Below are 21,444 nucleotides of genomic sequence, written 5' to 3'. Positions count from 1 at the left end.
TCCGATCCTGTCATCCAAGAGGCACCACCAGACCATCAGGGGTGTGGGTTCTATTCCAGATTCTCTTTGGTGCCAAAGAAGAACAAGAACCTCTGCTCAGTTCTGGTTCTATGTAAGTTTAACTGTTAAGTCAAGCAGACCAAGTTCTGGTAAAAGAATAACGCAACCAAATACCAATAAAACAAAAGCCACTGAGGTTAAGCAAAAGACAGTAGTTCCAAACCAAATAGCGTACAACGTATTTTATTTGACCGCTTTCGTAAAAAACTTCTTCAGAATGAAAAAACACATGTTCAGATCACAATTAAATACAATAATTACTTAATTAATACTAATTAGACTAATAAAAACCAAGTGTTGAAACAATTACTAAAAACAATGTTGTTTAAAAAAAGAAAGAAACTACTTTCTTTTTATCAGTAACTTGTAACTTGCGGTGTTTTAAAAAACATTTTACGTTGATACATTCATTTAACCCCGGTGGCCTGTCAGATTTTAACTTTATTTGCCAGGTTGCTTCCCTTTGTTCCAAATAATTCTTAAGGTCACCTCCCCTAGGATCCAAGGAACAAACTTCTAAAATCGTAAATAGAAATTTTTTATATAAAACACAATCAATAGAATGTTTGTACAAGGCATTGGTCATGTCTTTACGTTTAATGGCATAATTGTGTTCCTTGATACGTGTACTAAGTTTCCTGGTAGTCATCCCAACGTAAAATGCTGGACACCCAGAACAAAATGAGATGTATACCACGTTGGTGGTGTTACAATGGACTAAACCAGGTACTTCAATAGTGTAAGGAATGGAACACACAGAAATATAGGGACTGACCAAGATAAACCTACAGGCAGTACATCCGTGGCAACAATGCATCCCACGTTTAGTTGATACACTAATATTAACTGTTTTTTGACCCTTTTCTAGAATGTTTTTCAAATTGTATTCGTTACGAAAAACACATCTTGGTTTATCTCCTAAAACCAAAGAAATTTCAGGGTTACCTTTAATAATTTTCCAGTTGTTTTCCAAAATGGTACACAAATCCTTACTATCTGCACTCATTTCAAAAGAACAAGTTAAAGTAGATTTAACTGATTTAGTGCGGTGGGAAAATGTTAAACCATTAATGTTATTACATAAACCAGTTAAAATTGGAGGAAAATCTGTATAACGTCTATCAGAAATTCCTTTAGCTGTATCAACTAGAAAAGGGATGTCATAACCTCTCTCAGAGAATAATTCAATAATAAAATCAAATTCAGCAACTAAGTCCTCATCTCTAGTGGTCATTCGACTTGCCCGTATAAATTGCCCCTTAGGAATATTATTGATCATGTACTTTGGATGTCCACTAGAATGATGTAAATACCCGTTTGTAAATGTGTTTTTACGATGTATATTACTTTGAAATTTACTTTCAGTGTCATCCCACCATAGATGAATGTCTAAAAAAATTAACAGCACTTCCAACATCTCCTTTTGTAAACTTCAAAAATTCAGAAAAAGAGTTTATAAAACCCATAAATTGATCAACTATATCAGGTCCTCCTTGCAAAATGAAAACCAGGTCGTCAACAAATCGACAATAAAACTTAACATGAAATTTTTCTTTCAATAATGGGATTATTTCATTTTCCCACCAAGCCATCACTGTATTGGCGTATGCCGGGGCAGCTGGAGAACCCATCGCTATGCCTTTTATCTGTTTGTAGTATTGATCCCCAAACAGAAAAAAATTATTGTCCAAGATAATTTCAAGTAATAAACAAATAGTATTGATAATAGAAGTGGAAAAAACTCGTTTCTGACATAAAAAACTACGGACTGCTTCCACTCCGTGGTCATGGGGAATACATGTATAAAGAGACACTACATCGATGGTAATGATAGTGTGAGTTTTAACATTAAAGGAGAAATTGTTCAAAAAATCACTTAATTTACTAAGGAAATGCCAAGAATCCTTTACATAGGAAGGTTGAACTTCCAACAAGGGTCCTAGCATAGAATCTATAATTAAGGCAATGCCTTCTGTAACTGAATGGGGCGCGGAAACAATAGGCCTGAATGGAGGTTCTAATATGTTTTTGTGGGTTTTCGGAATTCCGAAAATTACACCAATTTTTGGCTCAGAAATTACACAAAAATCATATAATTCAAATGCAATTTGTCCAGACATCAAACAGTCGTATAAAAAAGAATGTATCTTTTTAAACTGACTGTGTATAAAGTGTAAAGGGACAAGTTCATATTCAAATCTATTACTTAATAAATCCAACATACATTTTCTATATTTATCCTGTGTCATAATGACAATGTTGGACCCTTTATCACTTTTCATGAATCTTATTTTATCGGTCAATTTCTGCAAGTCAAGTAAGGCTAATCTCTCAATAGATGTCAAATTATAATCCATATGTATATTTTTCCTAATAAGATGTTTGTTAACATCTTGAATACATTGTTCTTGAAATATTCTTAGGGTTTGATGTAAAGTAGGATTATAGGTGGAAGGTTTAACAAGACATTTGCTAATATCATCTATATTATTAAACAGGTTAAATTTAACCTTCTTGTAAATTTCATAATGTATCAACGTAAAATGTTTTTTAAAACACCGCAAGTTACAAGTTACTGATAAAAAGAAAGTAGTTTCTTTCTTTTTTTAAACAACATTGTTTTTAGTAATTGTTTCAACACTTGGTTTTTATTAGTCTAATTAGTATTAATTAAGTAATTATTGTATTTAATTGTGATCTGAACATGTGTTTTTTCATTCTGAAGAAGTTTTTTACGAAAGCGGTCAAATAAAATACGTTGTACGCTATTTGGTTTGGAACTACTGTCTTTTGCTTAACCTCAGTGGCTTTTGTTTTATTGGTATTTGGTTGCTTTATTTTTTTACTGGTTTACGTGTGGTGCCATGACTGAGGTAGGAGACGATCCATTGTTGAATGTCACCATTCATCCCACACCTACTAGTGGTGATAGTAACTTGAACAACATAAACAGTTTGCTCGTTTCTACTTTGATATCAAAGGCTCCCTGAAGTTTTTAGTTGAGAATGCTACTAAAAAATCTTGTAAATCCAATAATCAAGGTTCAAGTTCACCAGCGGACTTCTATGAGGAGATGGATACTGTAATTGATTTGGGCGGCATCGTAGATGTTGAAGCGGCCGGTGATGACGTCGCTTTTCGTAGAGACGGTTTTCATCTACACGCCAAGAATTCGGATGGATCAACCATAGATGAATTGCTTGTTTTATCTGAAAATCCGTTTGGAGGCAATATTTTACAGCAGAAAGAAATACATGAAAGCTTTTTTGGGGCACAACAGGAACATTTATTGCGACTACTAAAAAGGTACAGGTCGGTAAACATCGAGAACTGTTATTTCATGCGATGCATAGAGTTAAACATTATACCGAAGGGTCTAATGTTTTTTAAGTGTCCTAATGGTGTTAACGTTAACAGCCCGTTTTTCCAGGACTTAGTAACTTTTTTTACTGAGTCCGGAATATGTTTTTTGAGGATTTGAAAAAGGAGATTGTTGATTTAGAACAACGTTTAAAGACCGCTGTGTCTTTACAAAAGTTTGAAACTTTAATGCATCAATTTTCTAGCGAACTTGAGAAACATTCAAAGGAAGTAATACTTCGTAAACAGCAAAAAATATCCCGTGACGTAGCTTTGTTTAAGAACAAGACTGCCTTTAACCATTTTGCTAAAAATATAACAAAATTAGGTTCAAAGGATAAATTTGGTTCTACTTTTGTTTCCAACAAGAAACCTTACAACTATAGTACAGGTTCCACTGCCTTTGGGAACCAGTCTATGACTTTTAAAGACAAGTTACCAAACGGGTCTAACGTACGGACTTCTAATAGAAGCAGCGTGGTTTGTAATTCTGATTTTTTCGTTACTGCTTCTGTTAATAACAATGCTGGAAAATCAGTCATTAATAGTGATACCCCTGACGAACACTCTATGGGGGGTGACACAGTGAATGTTGTTCCTATTGACAGTACAAAGAGTAACCCATTATCTGATTCAGGACCTGCTGTTGTTCCAAAAAGAAATCAGGGAAACTACAATAAGAAGACTGTTTTCACTCGTAGTAGGACTTTTTTGGGGTCAACGTCCTCAGGGGAGGAAGCATAAACAAAGACTTGGACTTATTCAATGTTGTAAGTTTGACAGACTACATTTTTTCTGATGTTCAATTAAAGGTGTTAAAGTTAGGTTTGAATTTTGTACCATTGCATCGGGGCAATTATTGTAAAACAGTAGTTGACATGAAATTTACAAGAAGGTTAAATTTAACCTATCTGTTTAATAATATAGATGATATTAGCAAATGTCTTGTTAAACCTTCCACCTATAATCCTACTTTACATCAAACCCTAAGAATATTTCAAGAACAATGTATTCAAGATGTTAACAAACATCTTATTAGGAAAAATATACATATGGATTATAATTTGACATCTGTTGAGAGATTAGCCTTACTTGACTTGCAGAAATTGACCGATAAAATAAGTTTCATGAAAAGTGATAAAGGGTCCAACATTGTCATTATGACACAGGATAAATATAGAAAATGTATGTTGGATTTATTAAGTAATAGATTTGAATATGAACTTGTCCCTTTACACTTTATACACAGTCAGTTTAAAAAGATACATTCTTTCTTATACGACTGTTTGATGTCTGGACAAATTGCATTTGAATTATATGATTTTTGTGTAATTTCTGAGCCAAAAATTGGTGTAATTTTCGGAATTCCGAAAACCCACAAAAACATATTAGAACCTCCATTCAGGCCTATTGTTTCCGCGCCCCATTCAGTTACAGAAGGCATTGCCTTAATTATAGATTCTATGCTAGGACCCTTGTTGGAAGTTCAACCTTCCTATGTAAAGGATTCTTGGCATTTCCTTAGTAAATTAAGTGATTTTTTGAACAATTTCTCCTTTAATGTTAAAACTCACACTATCATTACCATCGATGTAGTGTCTCTTTATACATGTATTCCCCATGACCACGGAGTGGAAGCAGTCCGTAGTTTGTCAGAAACGAGTTTTTTCCACTTCTATTATCAATACTATTTGTTTATTACTTGAAATTATCTTGGACAATTTTTTTCTGTTTGGGGATCAATACTACAAACAGATAAAAGGCGTAGTGATGGGTTCTCCAGCTGCCCCGGCATACGCCAATACAGTGATGGCTTGGTGGGAAAATGAAATAATCCCATTATTGAAAGAAAAATTTCATGTTAAGTTTTATTGTCGATTTGTTGACGACCTGGTTTTCATTTTGCAAGGAGGACCTGATATAGTTGATCAATTTATGGGTTTTATAAACTCTTTTTCTGAATTTTTGAAGTTTACAAAAGGAGATGTTGGAAGTGCTGTTCATTTTTTAGACATTCATCTATGGTGGGATGACACTGAAAGTAAATTTCAAAGTAATATACATCGTAAAAACACATTTACAAACGGGTATTTACATCATTCTAGTGGACATCCAAAGTACATGATCAATAATATTCCTAAGGGGCAATTTATACGGGCAAGTCGAATGACCACTAGAGATGAGGACTTAGTTGCTGAATTTGATTTTATTATTGAATTATTCTCTAAGAGAGGTTATGACATCCCTTTTCTAGTTGATACAGCTAAAGGAATTTCTGATAGACGTTATACAGATTTTCCTCCAATTTTAACTGGTTTATGTAATAACATTAATGGTTTAACATTTTCCCACCGCACTAAATCAGTTAAATCTACTTTAACTTGTTCTTTTGAAATGAGTGCAGATAGTAAGGATTTGTGTACCATTTTGGAAAACAACTGGAAAATTATTAAAGGTAACCCTGAAATTTCTTTGGTTTTAGGAGATAAACCAAGATGTGTTTTTCGTAACGAATACAATTTGAAAAACATTCTAGAAAAGGGTCAAAAAACAGTTAATATTAGTGTATCAACTAAACGTGGGATGCATTGTTGCCACGGATGTACTGCCTGTAGGTTTATCTTGGTCAGTCCCTATATTTCTGTGTGTTCCATTCCTTACACTATTGAAGTACCTGGTTTAGTCCATTGTAACGCCACCAACGTGGTATACATCTCATTTTGTTCTGGGTGTCCAGCATTTTACGTTGGGATGACTACCAGGAAACTTAGTACACGTATCAAGGAACACAATTATGCCATTAAACGTAAAGACATGACCAATGCCTTGTACAAACATTCTATTGATTGTGTTTTATATAAAAAATTTCTATTTACGATTTTAGAAGTTTGTTCCTTGGATCCTAGGGGAGGTGACCTTAAGAATTATTTGGAACAAAGGGAAGCAACCTGGCAAATAAAGTTAAAATCTGACAGGCCACCGGGGTTAAATGAATGTATCAACGTAAAATGTTTTTTAAAACACCGCAAGTTACAAGTTACTGATAAAAAGAAAGTAGTTTCTTTCTTTTTTTAAACAACATTGTTTTTAGTAATTGTTTCAACACTTGGTTTTTATTAGTCTAATTAGTATTAATTAAGTAATTATTGTATTTAATTGTGATCTGAACATGTGTTTTTTCATTCTGAAGAAGTTTTTTACGAAAGCGGTCAAATAAAATACGTTGTACGCTATTTGGTTTGGAACTACTGTCTTTTGCTTAACCTCAGAGACCAAGTTCTGGATTGTCACGGTGCAGTCCGTTCTACCTCTGAGGAGGGATGAATACCCATGCTTGATAGCTCTCAGAAGCCCACCATCCTGTAAAGACTGCCCTTTGGTCTCACCACAACCCTCCCAGGTGTTCACCAAATGCTTGGCAACTTTGGCAGCCTAGCTCAGACAAGGGTTCCAGATCTTACTGTGTCTGGACGATTGGCTCCTTACCGCCTCCACAAGTACCTCTGTTGTCAGATTGGGACTCCTTACTCCAGTTGTCTATCCTTGGGGATTATGAACACATTAATGAACTGGAGGAAGAACAGCACCAAAATCCACTACCACAAAGGTATGTAGAAACCAATAAAACCAACTGGTATGGCACTGTGGAGGAACCAGCAACACTCCAATACTTGTAAATGCTTTAACTTGCTCACCACATTTTTGTCTGTACAAGGACTTCATGACTGTTATATTGACGAGTGTAGTTTCTGAGCTACAGGCATTATCCTCTGAACCTCCTTATCTGATTTTTCGTAGAGCCAGGGTTGTCCTCAGGACTGATCCCTTCTTATCTTTGACATCACTGTTCTTCAAAGTTTATAGTTTCATAGTTTAGTACTAGGCTATCTGCCCTGGGGCATTTGCAAGCCTAGCCCTAGAGATGTGGCTTTCGCCACCCCATGTAGTGGTACTAAGGTGTATAGAATAAATTTAGAATACTGTGCCTTTGTTTAGTAGTGACACATTGAAGACCCCCTTACTTATTAAAATTAGTTTACTGTGCCTCTGTCAAGTAGCGACACAGGGGTGACCCCCGGGGTAAACCTACGATCTCCCATCCACTCGTCAAGATTTCTCTTCAAGAGAGTCAGTGAGGGGCTCTGCCTAACATGGACTGGGATTTTGTTCCAGAGTATGGGAAGCCTCTGAGTTATGAATCTGTCCCTCCAGCATGTTCTATTCATGTTTGTACTGAGGTTTAAATCTTTGGCTCTCGTGGTTCTTATGGATTTGGATTTTTTGAGGTGGAGAATGTCCAATTCCTGGTTGGACATGGCCTTGAACGTCAGGCACAGATCACCTCTGAGCAGGCGGTATGCTACTGAACAGAGCTGGAGTTTCTTTAGCCTGGCAGCATATGACATATGTTGGAGACCCTTGATCCTCTTGGTGAGGTACTGCTGGGGTCTCTCCAGCTGTTGTAAGTGCCGGGTGAGGTACATACCAAATGGGGCATTGTACTCAATCATGGGCCTGATAAGGGAGGAGTACAGGGGCACGATGACCTCCTTTGATCTGGATGTGAACCCCTTCATGATAAGGTGGGCAAGGTAGAAGGTCTTTCTAACCACTTTGGCAACGTGGGTGTCAAATGAGAGGTCACTATCAACTTGGGTCCCCAGGTCTCTGATTATTTTTTCTGTACTCAGTGGGTTACTGTCTGTGATAATTTGTGGGTACTTTGTTTTTCCCAAAGGGGATGACTATACATTTCTTGGCATTCAGTTTAAGGCCATGATTCCGGCACCAGTTGTCCGTTTCGGTGAGGCCTTTCTGTAGGATGTATGTGTCAGCTGGTGTATCGACTATGGCACCTAGTTTGCAGTCATCTGCGAACTTTGTCAGCCACAACCCTCCCATGTTTGCTTTCACATCTGAGAAGTAAATGCTGAACAAGAGGGGTCCCAGGACGGAGCCCTGTGGGACACCACTTGTGACTGGCTTTGAGTCTGACATGGCTCCCGCAATCTTGACTTTATGGGTTCTGTTCTTTAGCCAGTTTGCAACCCATCTTGTGACATATGGATTTACATTTAAGCCGTTTAGCTTCTCTATGATCCCCTTGTGGGGTATTGTGTCTAAGGCTTTAGCCAAGTCCAGGTAGGCTGTATGGGACTGCCTTGCCCTCATCAATGGCTCTAGTGACTGTTTCGAAAAAGTCAGCCAGGTTCAAAAGGCAGGATCTGCCCTTTACAAAGCCGAACTGGGTAGGATCAAGTGTCTGTAGGTCCCCAATGTCGTTGTTTTGAGTTCCATAATAATTCTTTCCATAGCTTTGCAAACCAGGCTGGTCAAGCTTATGGGGCGGTAGTTCCCAGGGTCTGTAGTGGAGCCTCCCTTGTGGAGTGGGACCACTGTTGCTGTACGCCAGTGTTCAGGTACATATCCTGTAGTAAGGCTAAGGTTAAATAACATTTTTATATGCGGGTTTAGCTCCTCTTGGAGTTCACGTATCACGCAGCTGGGGATACCATCAGGTCCCATAGATGCTGTGTTTTTTGCTTTGCTGAGGGCGGTTCTCACCTGGACATCAGAGATGACAGGGAGGTTACATTCAGCTGGGATGAGTATTTCTTCTTTTGGAGGTGAGGGGGGGGTAGAAATTTGCACTGAACCTGTCTGCCAGAATGTTGGCAATATCTGTGGGTTCGTCGTTGTGTACTAACTCTGAGTATATCTGAGGGTTTCCGCCCAGGTTTCTAACATAACTGAAGAATGCCTTGTGGTTGTCTTTAGTGTCCTTGGTGATTTTTCTCTCAAAGTTGGCCTTGGATGTTTTTGAGAGAACGTAGCTTTCTACTAGTGCTGATCAGAGATGCATTCCCTTTATGGGATTTTGCTCTGTCTTGCAGTAGCTTCCTTCTTTTGTTATACAATTTGTTTATGGCTGGGGTCCACCAGACAGGACGCTTTCCTTTGGAGAGGGTCTTGGTTTTATTTGGGATTGCACGATCCATGCATTCTTGGAGATGTCCGTAGAAAGCATTTGTGTAGGATTCAGCATTGTGGGATGTGGTTTCCATTGGCCCTGTGGGCTTAAATGATACCATTTCAGTCTTGAGAAGTGTAAAGTCGGCTTTTGAGAAGTTTCTCACTGTAGTCTTTTGTGCTGGGGGTGGAGATGGTAAATGTATATCCAGGGTGATTAGTTTGTGGTCAGATCTCACCAGTGAGGGGAATACTTCCGGTGTGGAGCATTTTGTCCCCATGTTTGTGATGATCAGGTCTAGTATATTATCCCCCCTTGTGGGAGAGGTGACTAGCTGTTCCATTGCATTTGAGTTTATGAATTCCAGGAACCTTTGGGCTAGGGTGTTAGGGCTAGAATAGTGCACCCAGTCTATGTTAGGGTAGTTGAAGTCTCCCAATATGATGGTATTTGGTGAGACGTTCATATCTTCCAATGTCTTCAGGAAGGCTGGGTGGGGTTCTTGAGATTGGGAGGGTGGTCTGTAACATGCAACTGTTGTATAGCAGTTTTGCCTACGGTTAGCTGCACCTGGATGGTCTCCGATGCTTCATGAGTTGCCACTAACCTGGAGGTGTGGGTATCCTTGATGAATATGGACACTACCCCTCCCTTTGTGGTTCGGCCCAGGTTTTGGGGCCGAAAAGCATGATACAAGGTAAAGCCTGGTAGCGCTGGGGTGCTCTCAGGAGCCTTGAACCAGGTCTCAGTTACAGCGCAGACATCTATGCTCTCCATACTGAGGAGTGCTTCGAGAGCCTGCATCTTGTGATTTAGACTTCTGGCATTGAGCAGCATTACCCTTAATTTTTTTCCATTTTTGTTTTCTAAGGAGGTGGGTTCGTCTTTTGAGCCTTGCCTAAAAAAGGCACTATGGGGGTGGCAAGAGCCTTAGCCAATATCCAGAAGCCCAGTGGTGACAGGTGCAAGCCGTCCCTTGCAAAACAGCGTGGCTTGTCCAGCATGTCATCCCAAGCAGACAGACATTGGACCCCCCTAGAATGACACCAGTATTTGAGCCAATTATTAAAGCTGATCTTGTCTTTGTATTGTGGCATCATTCTTGGTGAGGGCAGGATGCTGCTCAGGGTCATACCAGCCTGGACTACATAATCAGAGAGCTCCTCTATGTCTCTCTTCATGTAGTCCAAGGAGGTATGTCTCAGGTCATTCACACCGGCATGGACAATGACGGAGTCATATTTGTACGTGCTTTTGAGTGACCTGAGTGTGTGTGTTATATGGCGGATCCTAGCCCCCGATAGGCAGCTTACCGTTACCCTCTCCTTGCTCAGCCTGGTAAGTGGGACGTCAGTGTGTCTGACTATAGAGTCACCTAGCACTAGTGTATCAGGCATAGTGTTTGGCCTTAAGGGCTGTGATTTATTGACGCACCGATTTATTGAAGTATGTGTTGCATGTGTTATGTTTTGAGGTGGTGGATCTTTGGGTGTCTACTTTGGGAGCCTCTGTTGTTTTGGTAAGTTTTTTAATAGAGCCTCAGAGTATGTTTTTGTGTTATGTGCTTGATTTGCAGTTGGGGTAGGTCTATGTGTGACTGGGTTTGTTGTGTGTGTGGTTACCTTCTCCTCCTGTCTGGTCTTGCCAGTCCTGAGTTGAGAGAGTTCAGCCTCCAGTTTGGCTATCTAGTTGCATCTCTCACATGTATTTGTGTTTGTTGGGAGGAGGAGAGGGTTGTCTGTGTACATGAGACAATTATAGCATTGTCTCAAGATTCCCGGATTAACCAACTGAACAGGAGAAGATGCTAGCAATCTACCACTCGACATGCTAGAATATTATAAGAGAGTGCTGTGCCTTTAAGGGAAGTGGTTGGGGTGGTAGGTGGATGTAGTGCTACTTAAGTTTGAGAGTGCTTGCTTAGAAGAGAAGCTTTGAGAACAAGTGCTAGGCTTATAATATAACGAGTAGACTGGTTATTCTAAGAGTAGAGCTTTCTAAGGGAAAATTTGAAGAGCAGACTTGGCGGAGCCAGAAAAAGTTTAACCGGCGCTGCGCTATGTGCACAATCGCCCAAAGCCGCGCAAATGCGGATTTTAAACAGGGAACTTCAAAAGAGCTACAAATGGTCCAAAACAACCAATTACTACAGCTCTTGTGCTGAGGTCACTCCTTCAGGGACAGGCTGCTCAAGGCTCCCCACTCACACTGGTGAGCAAAGAAACTTCCTTCTTATCCAAGTAAGGTAATGGACAACACAGGAACTACAACACAGGAACTACACCACAGCCCAGAATACAGCAAAGCCTGTAAACTGGTCTAAACTAGTCGAGGAGAGGCGGGAAAACAAGGATTTTTTTTTGTTTTCTTTTGTTTTTAGATAGAAAACACCCAGAAATACTGAAGGCAGCAATAAATCAGTTACACAGGCTAGCACACTTTAGTGGGCAGCCTCAACAGTTAAATTAAACAAACAGATTTTCGATCAATTTTCGACCAGGTAAAATTTTAAGTGCAGATACTATATAATGCAGCAAACAGTTAAAAAAAACAGTATAAGCTTGTTTAAAATAAGCAAGAGAAGGTATTCCAAGTAAAATACTCTGAGGTGTAACAACGTTGGAGATGTGTAGTCTCCAACGTTTGCAGATGTTCTTCGTGTTTCACTGTTGCAGTCATTACATTTGGGTTATCTGTCTGCAGGTAGCCCTCAGCCGGCCTGAATATCAAAGTCTTGGATCCTGCGTCTGATGCTGTCTCTTCTTCCATGATGTCAGGTAGTCCGGGGTATAAAGCATGCAACCAACGCAGTTAAGTCTTTCTTGCCGTGCGGTGCCGGAAGCAGAAATAGTTGGCAAGTGCCGGTCAGCCTACTCCTGAAATTTTCGTTTTCAAGTTTCAAAACCGAAGTCTTCAAAAAAGCTAAGTACCCCATTGGGGATCCTTTTTCTTGCTCTAAACCGATGTCAGTAAAAGTTAATGCATTACCAATGGAAAGCAAATTCCTCAAAGATTTTCATTCGTACTGCATTCCTTGCCTAGGCCCAGACCACAATGTCCCTCACTGTCAGTTTTGTGCCTTATTCAATCCTCAGACTATTTGTTGTTGGTCCATTTTTGCAGCAAACTATTTCAGTACTCTGTTTAATTATCCAGAAATGGCTTCAGTAAGCCATCTGATTACCGATCTTCCAAAAAAACGTTAAGATAGACAGAGACAGACCACATAGGTCCAAAGCTGCTGATGATGCTTCCGTTAAGCTAGTCAACAGTTCGCCGGTACTCAGTGAGGTGCTTTCGCAGCCCCTGAGACCTGCTACTTCAGATTCGCAGGCCTCTACTGAGACCCATTCAGAGTCCGGTATGCTGCAAGATGCTTCTTCGACTATGGAACCTGCGGATGTCTCTACCTTGGATGGGTCCGGAGCCACCGTGCAGGCACCGGCTTCTGAGGGTGTATTCAGGCCTACGTACTTGCATTTTAAACCGACACCATCTTCTTCAAGGCCTAAAACTCTACCCACGCCTAGAAACAGACATTCAAACCGCATGGTCAGGCCCATATGCCTAAAAAACAAATGGTAAGTATGGCTGAAGACCTTATTACTTTAATAAGGGGAAGCCAGCCTTCTCTCTCTGAGACCTAGAATTGATTTTCCTTCTGATTATTCTGAAATTTCTGTTTCTTCTGATCACCAGGATTTGCCCTTATCTACCTATGAGGATTCCTGATGCAGAGGACTCCATTCCCTCTGCTTCCCCTCCGGAAGATTTTTCATTTGGTGAAACCTTGCACACTCTTAGGGAGCACTTCTGCTGGGAAAGCCAGGATTACTCTGACTCCAAAAAGAGGCTTAGGGAATTCTTACTCCTACCTCAACACAGGCCTTTAGCTATCCCTCCTGTCCTGGACATTGCAGATGATGCCTTCTTGGAATCTAGCCTGGCCCCAGATACTTTACCTTCGGCTCCCAGGAAACCTGACTGGTATTAGAGTACCTGACTCTCACAAGTTCCTTTTCAAGAATCCTACTGCTGACCCAGAGGCATTGACTACTACTGCCAAAAATCCCTACCCCCTCTGATAGAGATTCCACGGCCTTGGACAGATGGGGTAAGAAGGTATACACTTCCGCTACTTTGGCCATTAGGGCCTTAAACTGACTGTTTCATATGTTAAAGTATCAGCAGCATATTATGGGACTAAAACAGAAAATGATGTTGATTCCTGACTGATGAAAATAAAGAATTACAGGATTTAATGCATTCTACTGAACAAGTTGGTAAACCTACTTTGCAATGTGGTTTTGATTCTTTAGAAGCATCTTGCAGGGCTGCTGTCACTGGGTCTGTTCTTAGAAGGCATTCTTGGCTTAAGGAGCAAACTTAGCTGCTCCCTTAAACCAAGATTGCCTGTTTGGCAACAAAGCAGAAGTCGTCCTTAAAAAGATGGAAGAAAAAGCTAAATCTATGCAAACTGTTAAAGATTTCCTTTAAGTACAGCCTCCCAGATTCAGTAGGCATTGGCCTCCTTAAGAATTGGTCCTTTCCTGCCTCTTCCAGGCCTTCTCAGTCCAAACCCAGGAACAGCAGACCACCTAGGCTACAGTCTCAAGGTACTCACAGGCCTAAGCTGTGGGGGGGGGGGGGGGGCTTCCACTTCCAAAGCTGGAAGTAGTAAGATACCCCCTATGGAAAACTGTCACAATGACTACCTTAAACCTTTGCAGCCCTGCTCAACTGTGTGCTCCCTTAGGGGGAAAGATTGCACTGCATGCAAAAAAATGGGAACTCATTACCCAGGACAAATGGGTTTTAAATATATTTCCAAGGATACAGATTCCACTTCCACACCTTACCAACCCCAAATGGTTGGCCATACCTACCCCCAAATCAGTGGGCAGAGGCTCAACAGCAGGTTCTCTCTCTTCTAAGTATCAGGGCTATTCATCTTGTCCCAGCAGAAGAAAGGGGACAAGGTTTTTACTAAAGACTTTTCCTGGTACCCAGAAAAGACAGCTCCTGGCATCCTGTCCTGGACCTCTGTATTCTAAACACTTTTTTTGGTAATCCCAAAATTCAAAAGGCTAACACTTCATTAGCTGCTTCCTATGCTAGGCAAAGATGCCTGGTTGGCAACCTTAGACTTAAAGGAAGCTTACCTGCACATCCCAATAAGGGAATTTTGCAGGAAATACCTACACTTCAGAGCAGGCTCCATGCACCATCAGTTCTCTGCACTTCCCTTTGGCTTATCTACTGCGCCCAGGGTATTCACAAAGTTCCTAGCTCCAGTCATTGCATTTTGCAGGCAAATAAATATTCAAATCTACCCATACCTGTACAGTTGTCTTGATTCAGGCAGAAAGCCAGGACATGCTGCTGAAACATCTGGCATTTGTAAAGAAACTTCTAACCTCACTGAGGTACACTGTAAATGAAAAGAAATTTAATCTGGTACCCTGCCAACAAATTGTATTCCTGGGAGCAAGCTTGAACACAACTTCCCAGATGGTCTACCTCACGCCAGAGCAACAGGGTTATTTGACAGGCTACTGAAACTATTGGCCACAAAGACCCAGCTCTCTGCAAGGAAAATCCTGCAAGCCCTAGCCTTCATGGCCTCTTGCATTCTACTAATTCCATATGCAAGACTGCATATGAGGAAACTACAATGGTATCGAAAATGTCTATGGTGTCAACATTCTCAGGACCTGGAATCAATGATGCCCATCATTCCTTGCATAAAGACAGAGTTCCTTTGGTGGGCAGAAGCCTGCTACCCCAACAAGGGGCTCCCATTCACTCTACCCCCTGCTGCCCAAACCGTAACAGATGCATCAGACTATGCATGGGGGGCTCACTTGGCAGGGCAGTGCATTCTGGGCAAAGCGAGCCAGTCAGATGCACCTGCATATCAATCAAAAAGAAATGTTAGCTGTACAAAATTCCCTGACATCCCTCAAGGACTACATTCTTCCAGGACAATTATTGGTAAAGACGGACAAAACACCACTGTTATGTGGTACATAAACACGCACGGGGGAACCCATTCATAACCTCTCTACAGACTAGCCATGGCTCTGTGGGACACTGCCTTAAGCTACCAAGTGCACCTACAAGCTCAATTCCTGCCAGGCAAGCTAAATTCACTGGCAGATGACCTAAGCAGAAATCTCATTGACCCACATGAGTGGAAACTGGACCCAAAGATATTCAACCTTTTGAGAACAAATGGGGGAATCCAGAGATAGACCTGTTTGTCTCCACACAAAACTACCAAGTGGACAAATTCTGCACAAGGACTTCCCACAGTCAAGCATGGAAAGTGGATGCCCTGTCCTTTACCTGGGAAAGCCTCTCAGTTTATGCCTTCCCCTCCCTGCCTCTCCTCTCGAAAGTTCTGCTTAAGATCAAAAAGGACAAACCAAGGACAATACTGATTGGCCAGACTGGCCACGCCAGCACTGGTACCCCCTCTTGCGCAGTATGTCACTGCTGGAACCATGGCACCTGCCTCAGACCCCTTCCCTGCTGTCCCAGCAGGAGGGCCAAATTCTGCACCTTCAGCTTCAAACCCTGAACCTTGCAGCCTGGCTAATTCATTGTGCTCACCAATAGCATCCCTCAGTAAGCAGGTGCTAGATGTCATTCTGGAGGCAAGGAGGCCTAGTACTAGAAAATCCTATGCTGAAAAGTGGAAAAGATACTGTTCCTGGAGCTTGACTCAGGGGATGGGCACAACGGTGCCCAGCTTTTACCGCATGTTCTTCAGTACTTAACAGAGATGTTCCACAAGGGCCTTTCCTTCTAGTCAATTAAAATTCATGCCTCTGCCATTTCAGCACTTTATAATACTGAACCACCCCTCTTCTCTCACCCCCTACTAAAGCAATTCCTCGGGCCAAAAATTTTAAGACCACCCAGGAGAGCCCCTACTCCAGCCTGGGACCTTAACTTTGTATTGGAAAAGCTCACTCTACCTCCTTTTGAGCCAGCTGCAACTGCAGCGTTAATTCCTTTCTTGGAAACAGCCCTCCTTCTAGCAGTCACTTCAGCAAGAAGAGTGTCTGAATTACAGGCCTTCATGGCAGTGGAGCCCTTCATAATCTTCCATGCAGACAGTGTGTCCCTCAGGACCAATCCTTCCTTTTATGCCCAAGGTGGTGTCTAGTGTGGCCCTTAATCAGTCCATTCATTTGCCTACTTTTTTCCCTAATCCACAGAAGAAAGGAGAACAAATACTCTACTCTTTGGACGTGCACAGACAACTTGGATTTTATTTGGACAGGACTTAGCCTCTCAGAAAATCTGAATAGCTGCTAGATGGTTTTACTACAGGGGCAGAGGGGAAGGCCATTTCAAAGCAAACCATTTCTAAATGGATAGGCCATTGCATTCATTTCTGCTGTAAGCACCATGGAAAACCTACCCCACAGGGGATAAGATCACATTCCACCAGGGCTGCATCTACCTCTACAGCCTTTCTCAGAGGTGTCCCTACCAGGGACATCCTAGAAGCTGCTACCTGCAGCTCAGTACATACCTTCATCAAGCATTACCACATTTTTCTAAATCCAGAGCTGTTTTTGCCACTGCTGTCTTGCAGGGCGTAGTAGCTGGTCCTAATGCACTTACTTCCTCCTCCCTTCCTTAGCTTTGGGAATCAACCTAAATGTAATGACTGCAACAGTGAAACACGAAGAACATAGTAGAGTTGTGTACACTTACCATAAATGTAGATGTTAAGAGTGTATTCACTTTTGCAGTCCTGGTTACCTTTCCTCCTGCCCCTTGACTTCTCTTGGCTATACCTTTCCTCTTGTTTAGTGTATTACAAATTTCTGGTGTATTTGCTTTTTGTTGAAGGTGTAACCTAACATATAATTGCTTCCCATTATGGGGGCACCTGACATCTGGGTCAACAAAAACTGATGTAATGGCATCTGCTGCATGTTTTATACCCCTGACGACCTGACGTCATGGAAGAAGGGACAGCATCCGACGCAGGGATCCAAGACTGATATTCAGGCTGGCTGAGGGCTACCTGCAGGCAATGACTACAGCAGTGAATACACTCAGACATCTACATTTATGGTAAGTGTACACAACTGTACTTTGCTTGTCTCAATCGGTAACTCTTTTTGTTAGCTAGGCAAGTGCTGGCGAATTACATTTTCTGTTTACACCACTGTCATATGTCTTGTTAAACTGCACATGCTTGCCAGTGAAAATATTTTAAAGCAATTGACTTAGCAGCTTGGGTGAAATATGGAAAACTTAATTGTCATCTTGCTTCAGGGGCATTCTTGTTAGTAACTGTTTAAAGCAATTAGTACACTAATAATGTGTATTTTCTCATCATTGTGCTGTCTAGGAACAGAGTGAAGGCTATGATCAGGCAGATGCATTTCCTGATTCTGCTGAGGAAGAAGAGGATGATGAGGAAGAAGAGGAAGACTCCTTGGGGGCACCTCCTTTGAAACGGATCTGCAATGAGGAGGTTGGCAGGCGGCCTAGTTGAGACTGATGCACTTTTGTATATATTTTATTTCTTTAGGAGGGGACAAGCTTTCTCTGCATTGTCACTCAGCTGCAGCATCGCATTTCTGTGATTTCTTTGTCCCAGTCTGCATCTGAGAATATTTTTCATTCATTGGAAACCTGCTAGCTGGGTATGATATTTATGCTTTCACTAATGAAGACTAAATTTGATTAGTTTTGTGTTTGGATTATTGACTCCGCTATTTTTTGTTTTACTCTTTCTTCGCTCCGAATCTTCCCTTGCATTTTGGGCCCCTTGCTTCCCCATCTCCCACCCATGTGGTACGTGCTGTAATTTGCTTCTGTTGCAGCAAAAATCCAGTCCTTTCGTGCTTCTGACCTAAGAGGTAAGCAGTTGTCAGAATCCATTTTGGACCACTTGTAAATGGTTGCTGCCATGGATGTAACATAGGGGAGCCCCCTCCCAAACTTGCATATACTTGTAGGCTGTGCTGTTTAGGAGTGAAAGGTTGTGCTCTTGCCTCCTGCATTTGCGTCTAATCCAACTGAAGAAATCTCTGCAGGAAAATGGAATGTTGCTGGCAATAAGCAACACCAGCAAAACTATAACAGCCTTTCCTATACAGTTGTAATAGCCATCTGTGTAAATATTTGTATTAAATGTATTATTTTTTATTAGAATAAATCTGGTTTTCAGCAAAGAACTGTCCACTAAAGATTAACACGATACTTTTGTATTGGAATACAAGACATACCACTGTCGTAGCTTCCCACTCTCTCTGGAGTTTAAAGAACATTGTTAGATGAGGATGTCAAACATGCAGCAGCATGTGCACAATTCTTATTTAAATGGATTTAAGCAGGAGAACATTTACAAATTATTTTTAATTGAATGTGCACTGACACAGGGACAACTATTATTTTTATTTCCTTTTGTAAAAAAAATTCTCTCCAGTCTGGTTTTGATACAAACATTTTGGAATGCTGTTCAATGGCTGTAAGAGGAGCTGTGATAATTGGTTGATAAATATGCATTATGTCTGAGGTAATGAACACTGATTTGATTACCTTGTTTATACATGACTGATTCAGTATTCTGCCATATGTGATCATTTTTATGAATTTAACTGCTGTTTGGACTGACAGCCTTGTTGAACAGTTCAGCAGCTGTGTTTGGTGCTGTCTGCATTTCTGGAAAATCGACACCTGTTCGTCTGCAGTAGATGGGGTAGAGTCTAAATACAAGACACTCATGCAGAGATGCAGATTTTCTTCTCAGCATTGTTCCTCTTTTGCCTTGATCTCCTTTGAGGCCTCCAGGAAAAAGGCATCCACGCTACCTTTGTGGAAATACTGGTGAAGTGTTTAAGTACTGTCTTTGGCTCCTGCAGCAAATTCAGAGGCCTTCCCTACCCCCCACCCCCATTATGACTTTTTGGTGGTTTGCAAAAAATGTGGCATTGGTGATTGCACAGTTTTCTCATGTTAGTATTACAACACGTTTACTGCTTAGAAGGATATTCTGGCTTGACAGTTTTTGACAAGAATAAGATTTACAATGACTACAATGAGTTTTATGTAGTATAGCTATTTGAGACAGGCCAAGCGGTGACCGTTACCTGAAGGGCTTTGAGCTCTGCGAATCATGGTTCTGGATATTATGGGCTAATGTGCAGGGTAAATGGTGTCAGCCAAACAGTATCCTTTAGTGTCCATGAAATAAGAAAGTGGAGTCTGTTTGTTGGCATTATTTTCTCGAACAGCAAGGCTTATCAAGGTGTTTGTATTTTTATTGTTCATAGAAATGTCTCTGTATATTGTAAATTTATGGTTAAATGCAGTGTTGCACTACGCGGCCTGTGCTGTGCTGTGATAAGCTCTCTGTGCTTTCTACACAGACTTTATCTTCTAGTCCTTCATGTATCCCCCCCCCAAAAGATTTCAGTTTGCTGCAGTTGTCCAAGCTATACAGTATTATAAATGTTTGATTTGTGTGTGTGTTGTCATGTTTAACACAGCTGTCTACTCAAGGAGTATGATGCTGTGACTTCATTAGCTATAACAGAATGGCCTTATTGTACAAGGCAGGAGGCCTTGGGCCAGGTGCCTTCTCTGTCCAGAAGTGGGGCTGTGCCTTGGGCACCGGTACTATAAAGTGGCTTCTAGCATTTTCAGTCCTCAATCTCAACTGACTAAGCTGTTTAGAACAGTTACATAATGCATACATGTTGTTTTCAAAAGCATTGATGCACTGTTTTATATCCTGCCATTGTAAGCTAGTATAAAACCTAGCAGGAGTACTGTAAGAATGCTGTGAGTGGCAGGATTGACAGTTCACTGTAAGCAGTCTCTCTGAAATAAACATTTATTGGCAGATTCCTCCTTTAATGAGTGCTTGTTTTTTATAGTTGACTGCGGCTTTTACCATGCACGATGGTGGACTAGTCAGGTTGCAACTGTTTGCTTTGACTTAATAGCTTAAACACTTAATGTGATCATTAAACATCAAAATGTTTTATAATTTGGTGGTAGGGGCTCAGGTCATCCATTCACAGGTTGGCCTTACAGGTAACACTTCTGGTGTTTGTTACTGAATTTGTCAAATTTAATTAAACCCTTACTAATGTGTTTAATCTCTTTACTGTGTGCAGTGTCAAGTGATAGTTTTATATGCAAAAGTCTTTTGCTTTCAGTTTTAATAAGCATCTTCCCTTGAAAATTTTCTCGGAAGAGAAAAATCCCTGCCATGATGACATGAGGTAGAGAACCTTACAGTATCCTGCTACATAAAGCAATGTATATCAATGCCAGTTGCAGCAACAGGATGGTGTTGTATCTTAGTAAGACAAGATGTTCTTCGTGTTTCACTGTTGCAGTCATCACACTTGGGGTTATCTGCCTGCAGGTAGCCCTCACTTGGCCCGAATACCAGAGACTTAGTATTACTGCGTCAGATGCTGTCGCTGCTGGACTGACGTCTAGTCATCAGGGGTATAAAAACAGCTTCAATAACAGGCTTTTACCATGTTGAATCCACAATATATGAAATATAAAGCTTTGCTGTTGTAAAAGTCAAGTGGCGTTGTAATTCCACAGCTTTAAAACATGTGGATGTCATAAAACAGAAAAAAAACAAACATAAAAGTGAAGAACCCTTCTGATGTAAACAATGGACAAGCGCTTTCAGCTTTTTCAAGTAGGTAAGCTGGGTTCAGTGGCCCCAGCATTTACCTACTTGGATCTGAAGAAGGCTTGAAAAAGCTGAAAGCGCTTGCCCATTGTTTACATCAGAAGGGTTCTTCACTTTTATGTTCGTTTTTTTCTGTTTTTATGACATCCACATGTTTTAAAGCTGTGGAATTACAACGCCACTTGAGTTTTACAACAGCAAAGCTCTATACTTCATATATTGTGGATTCAACATGGTAAAAGCCTGTTATTGAAGCTGCTGTTTTGAAGCTGTCGTTTTGCAGTTTTGGTTGTTTAGCAAGTTTTGAATACTCAGATGAAATACTAATACTTGTGATGCAATGCTCTTCCAATATTTA

General features: G+C 40.9%; 1 protein-coding gene across 2 annotated transcripts in view; it reads left to right on the top strand.

The window, feature by feature from the left end:
* Positions 1 to 20,284, top strand: part of BCL7C (BAF chromatin remodeling complex subunit BCL7C) — a 354,033-nt gene extending 333,749 nt beyond the window's left edge. For both annotated transcript variants that reach the window (XM_044086222.1, XM_044086221.1), the window contains exon 6: positions 17,769 to 20,284. In XM_044086222.1, coding sequence (XP_043942157.1) covers positions 17,769 to 17,915 — 147 coding nt within the window. In that variant the 3' untranslated portion in view covers positions 17,916 to 20,284. The remainder of the gene's footprint in view (positions 1 to 17,768) is intronic.
* The last annotated feature ends 1,160 nt before the right edge of the window (positions 20,285 to 21,444 follow it).

This window comes from Protopterus annectens, chromosome 10.part0 (assembly GCF_019279795.1).
Source record: "Protopterus annectens isolate FY-2018-M chromosome 10.part0, PAN1.0, whole genome shotgun sequence".
Taxonomy (NCBI): domain Eukaryota; kingdom Metazoa; phylum Chordata; order Ceratodontiformes; family Protopteridae; genus Protopterus; species Protopterus annectens.
The sequence above is the reverse complement of the archived record's forward strand: the minus strand, read 5'-3'. Positions and strand labels throughout refer to the sequence as shown.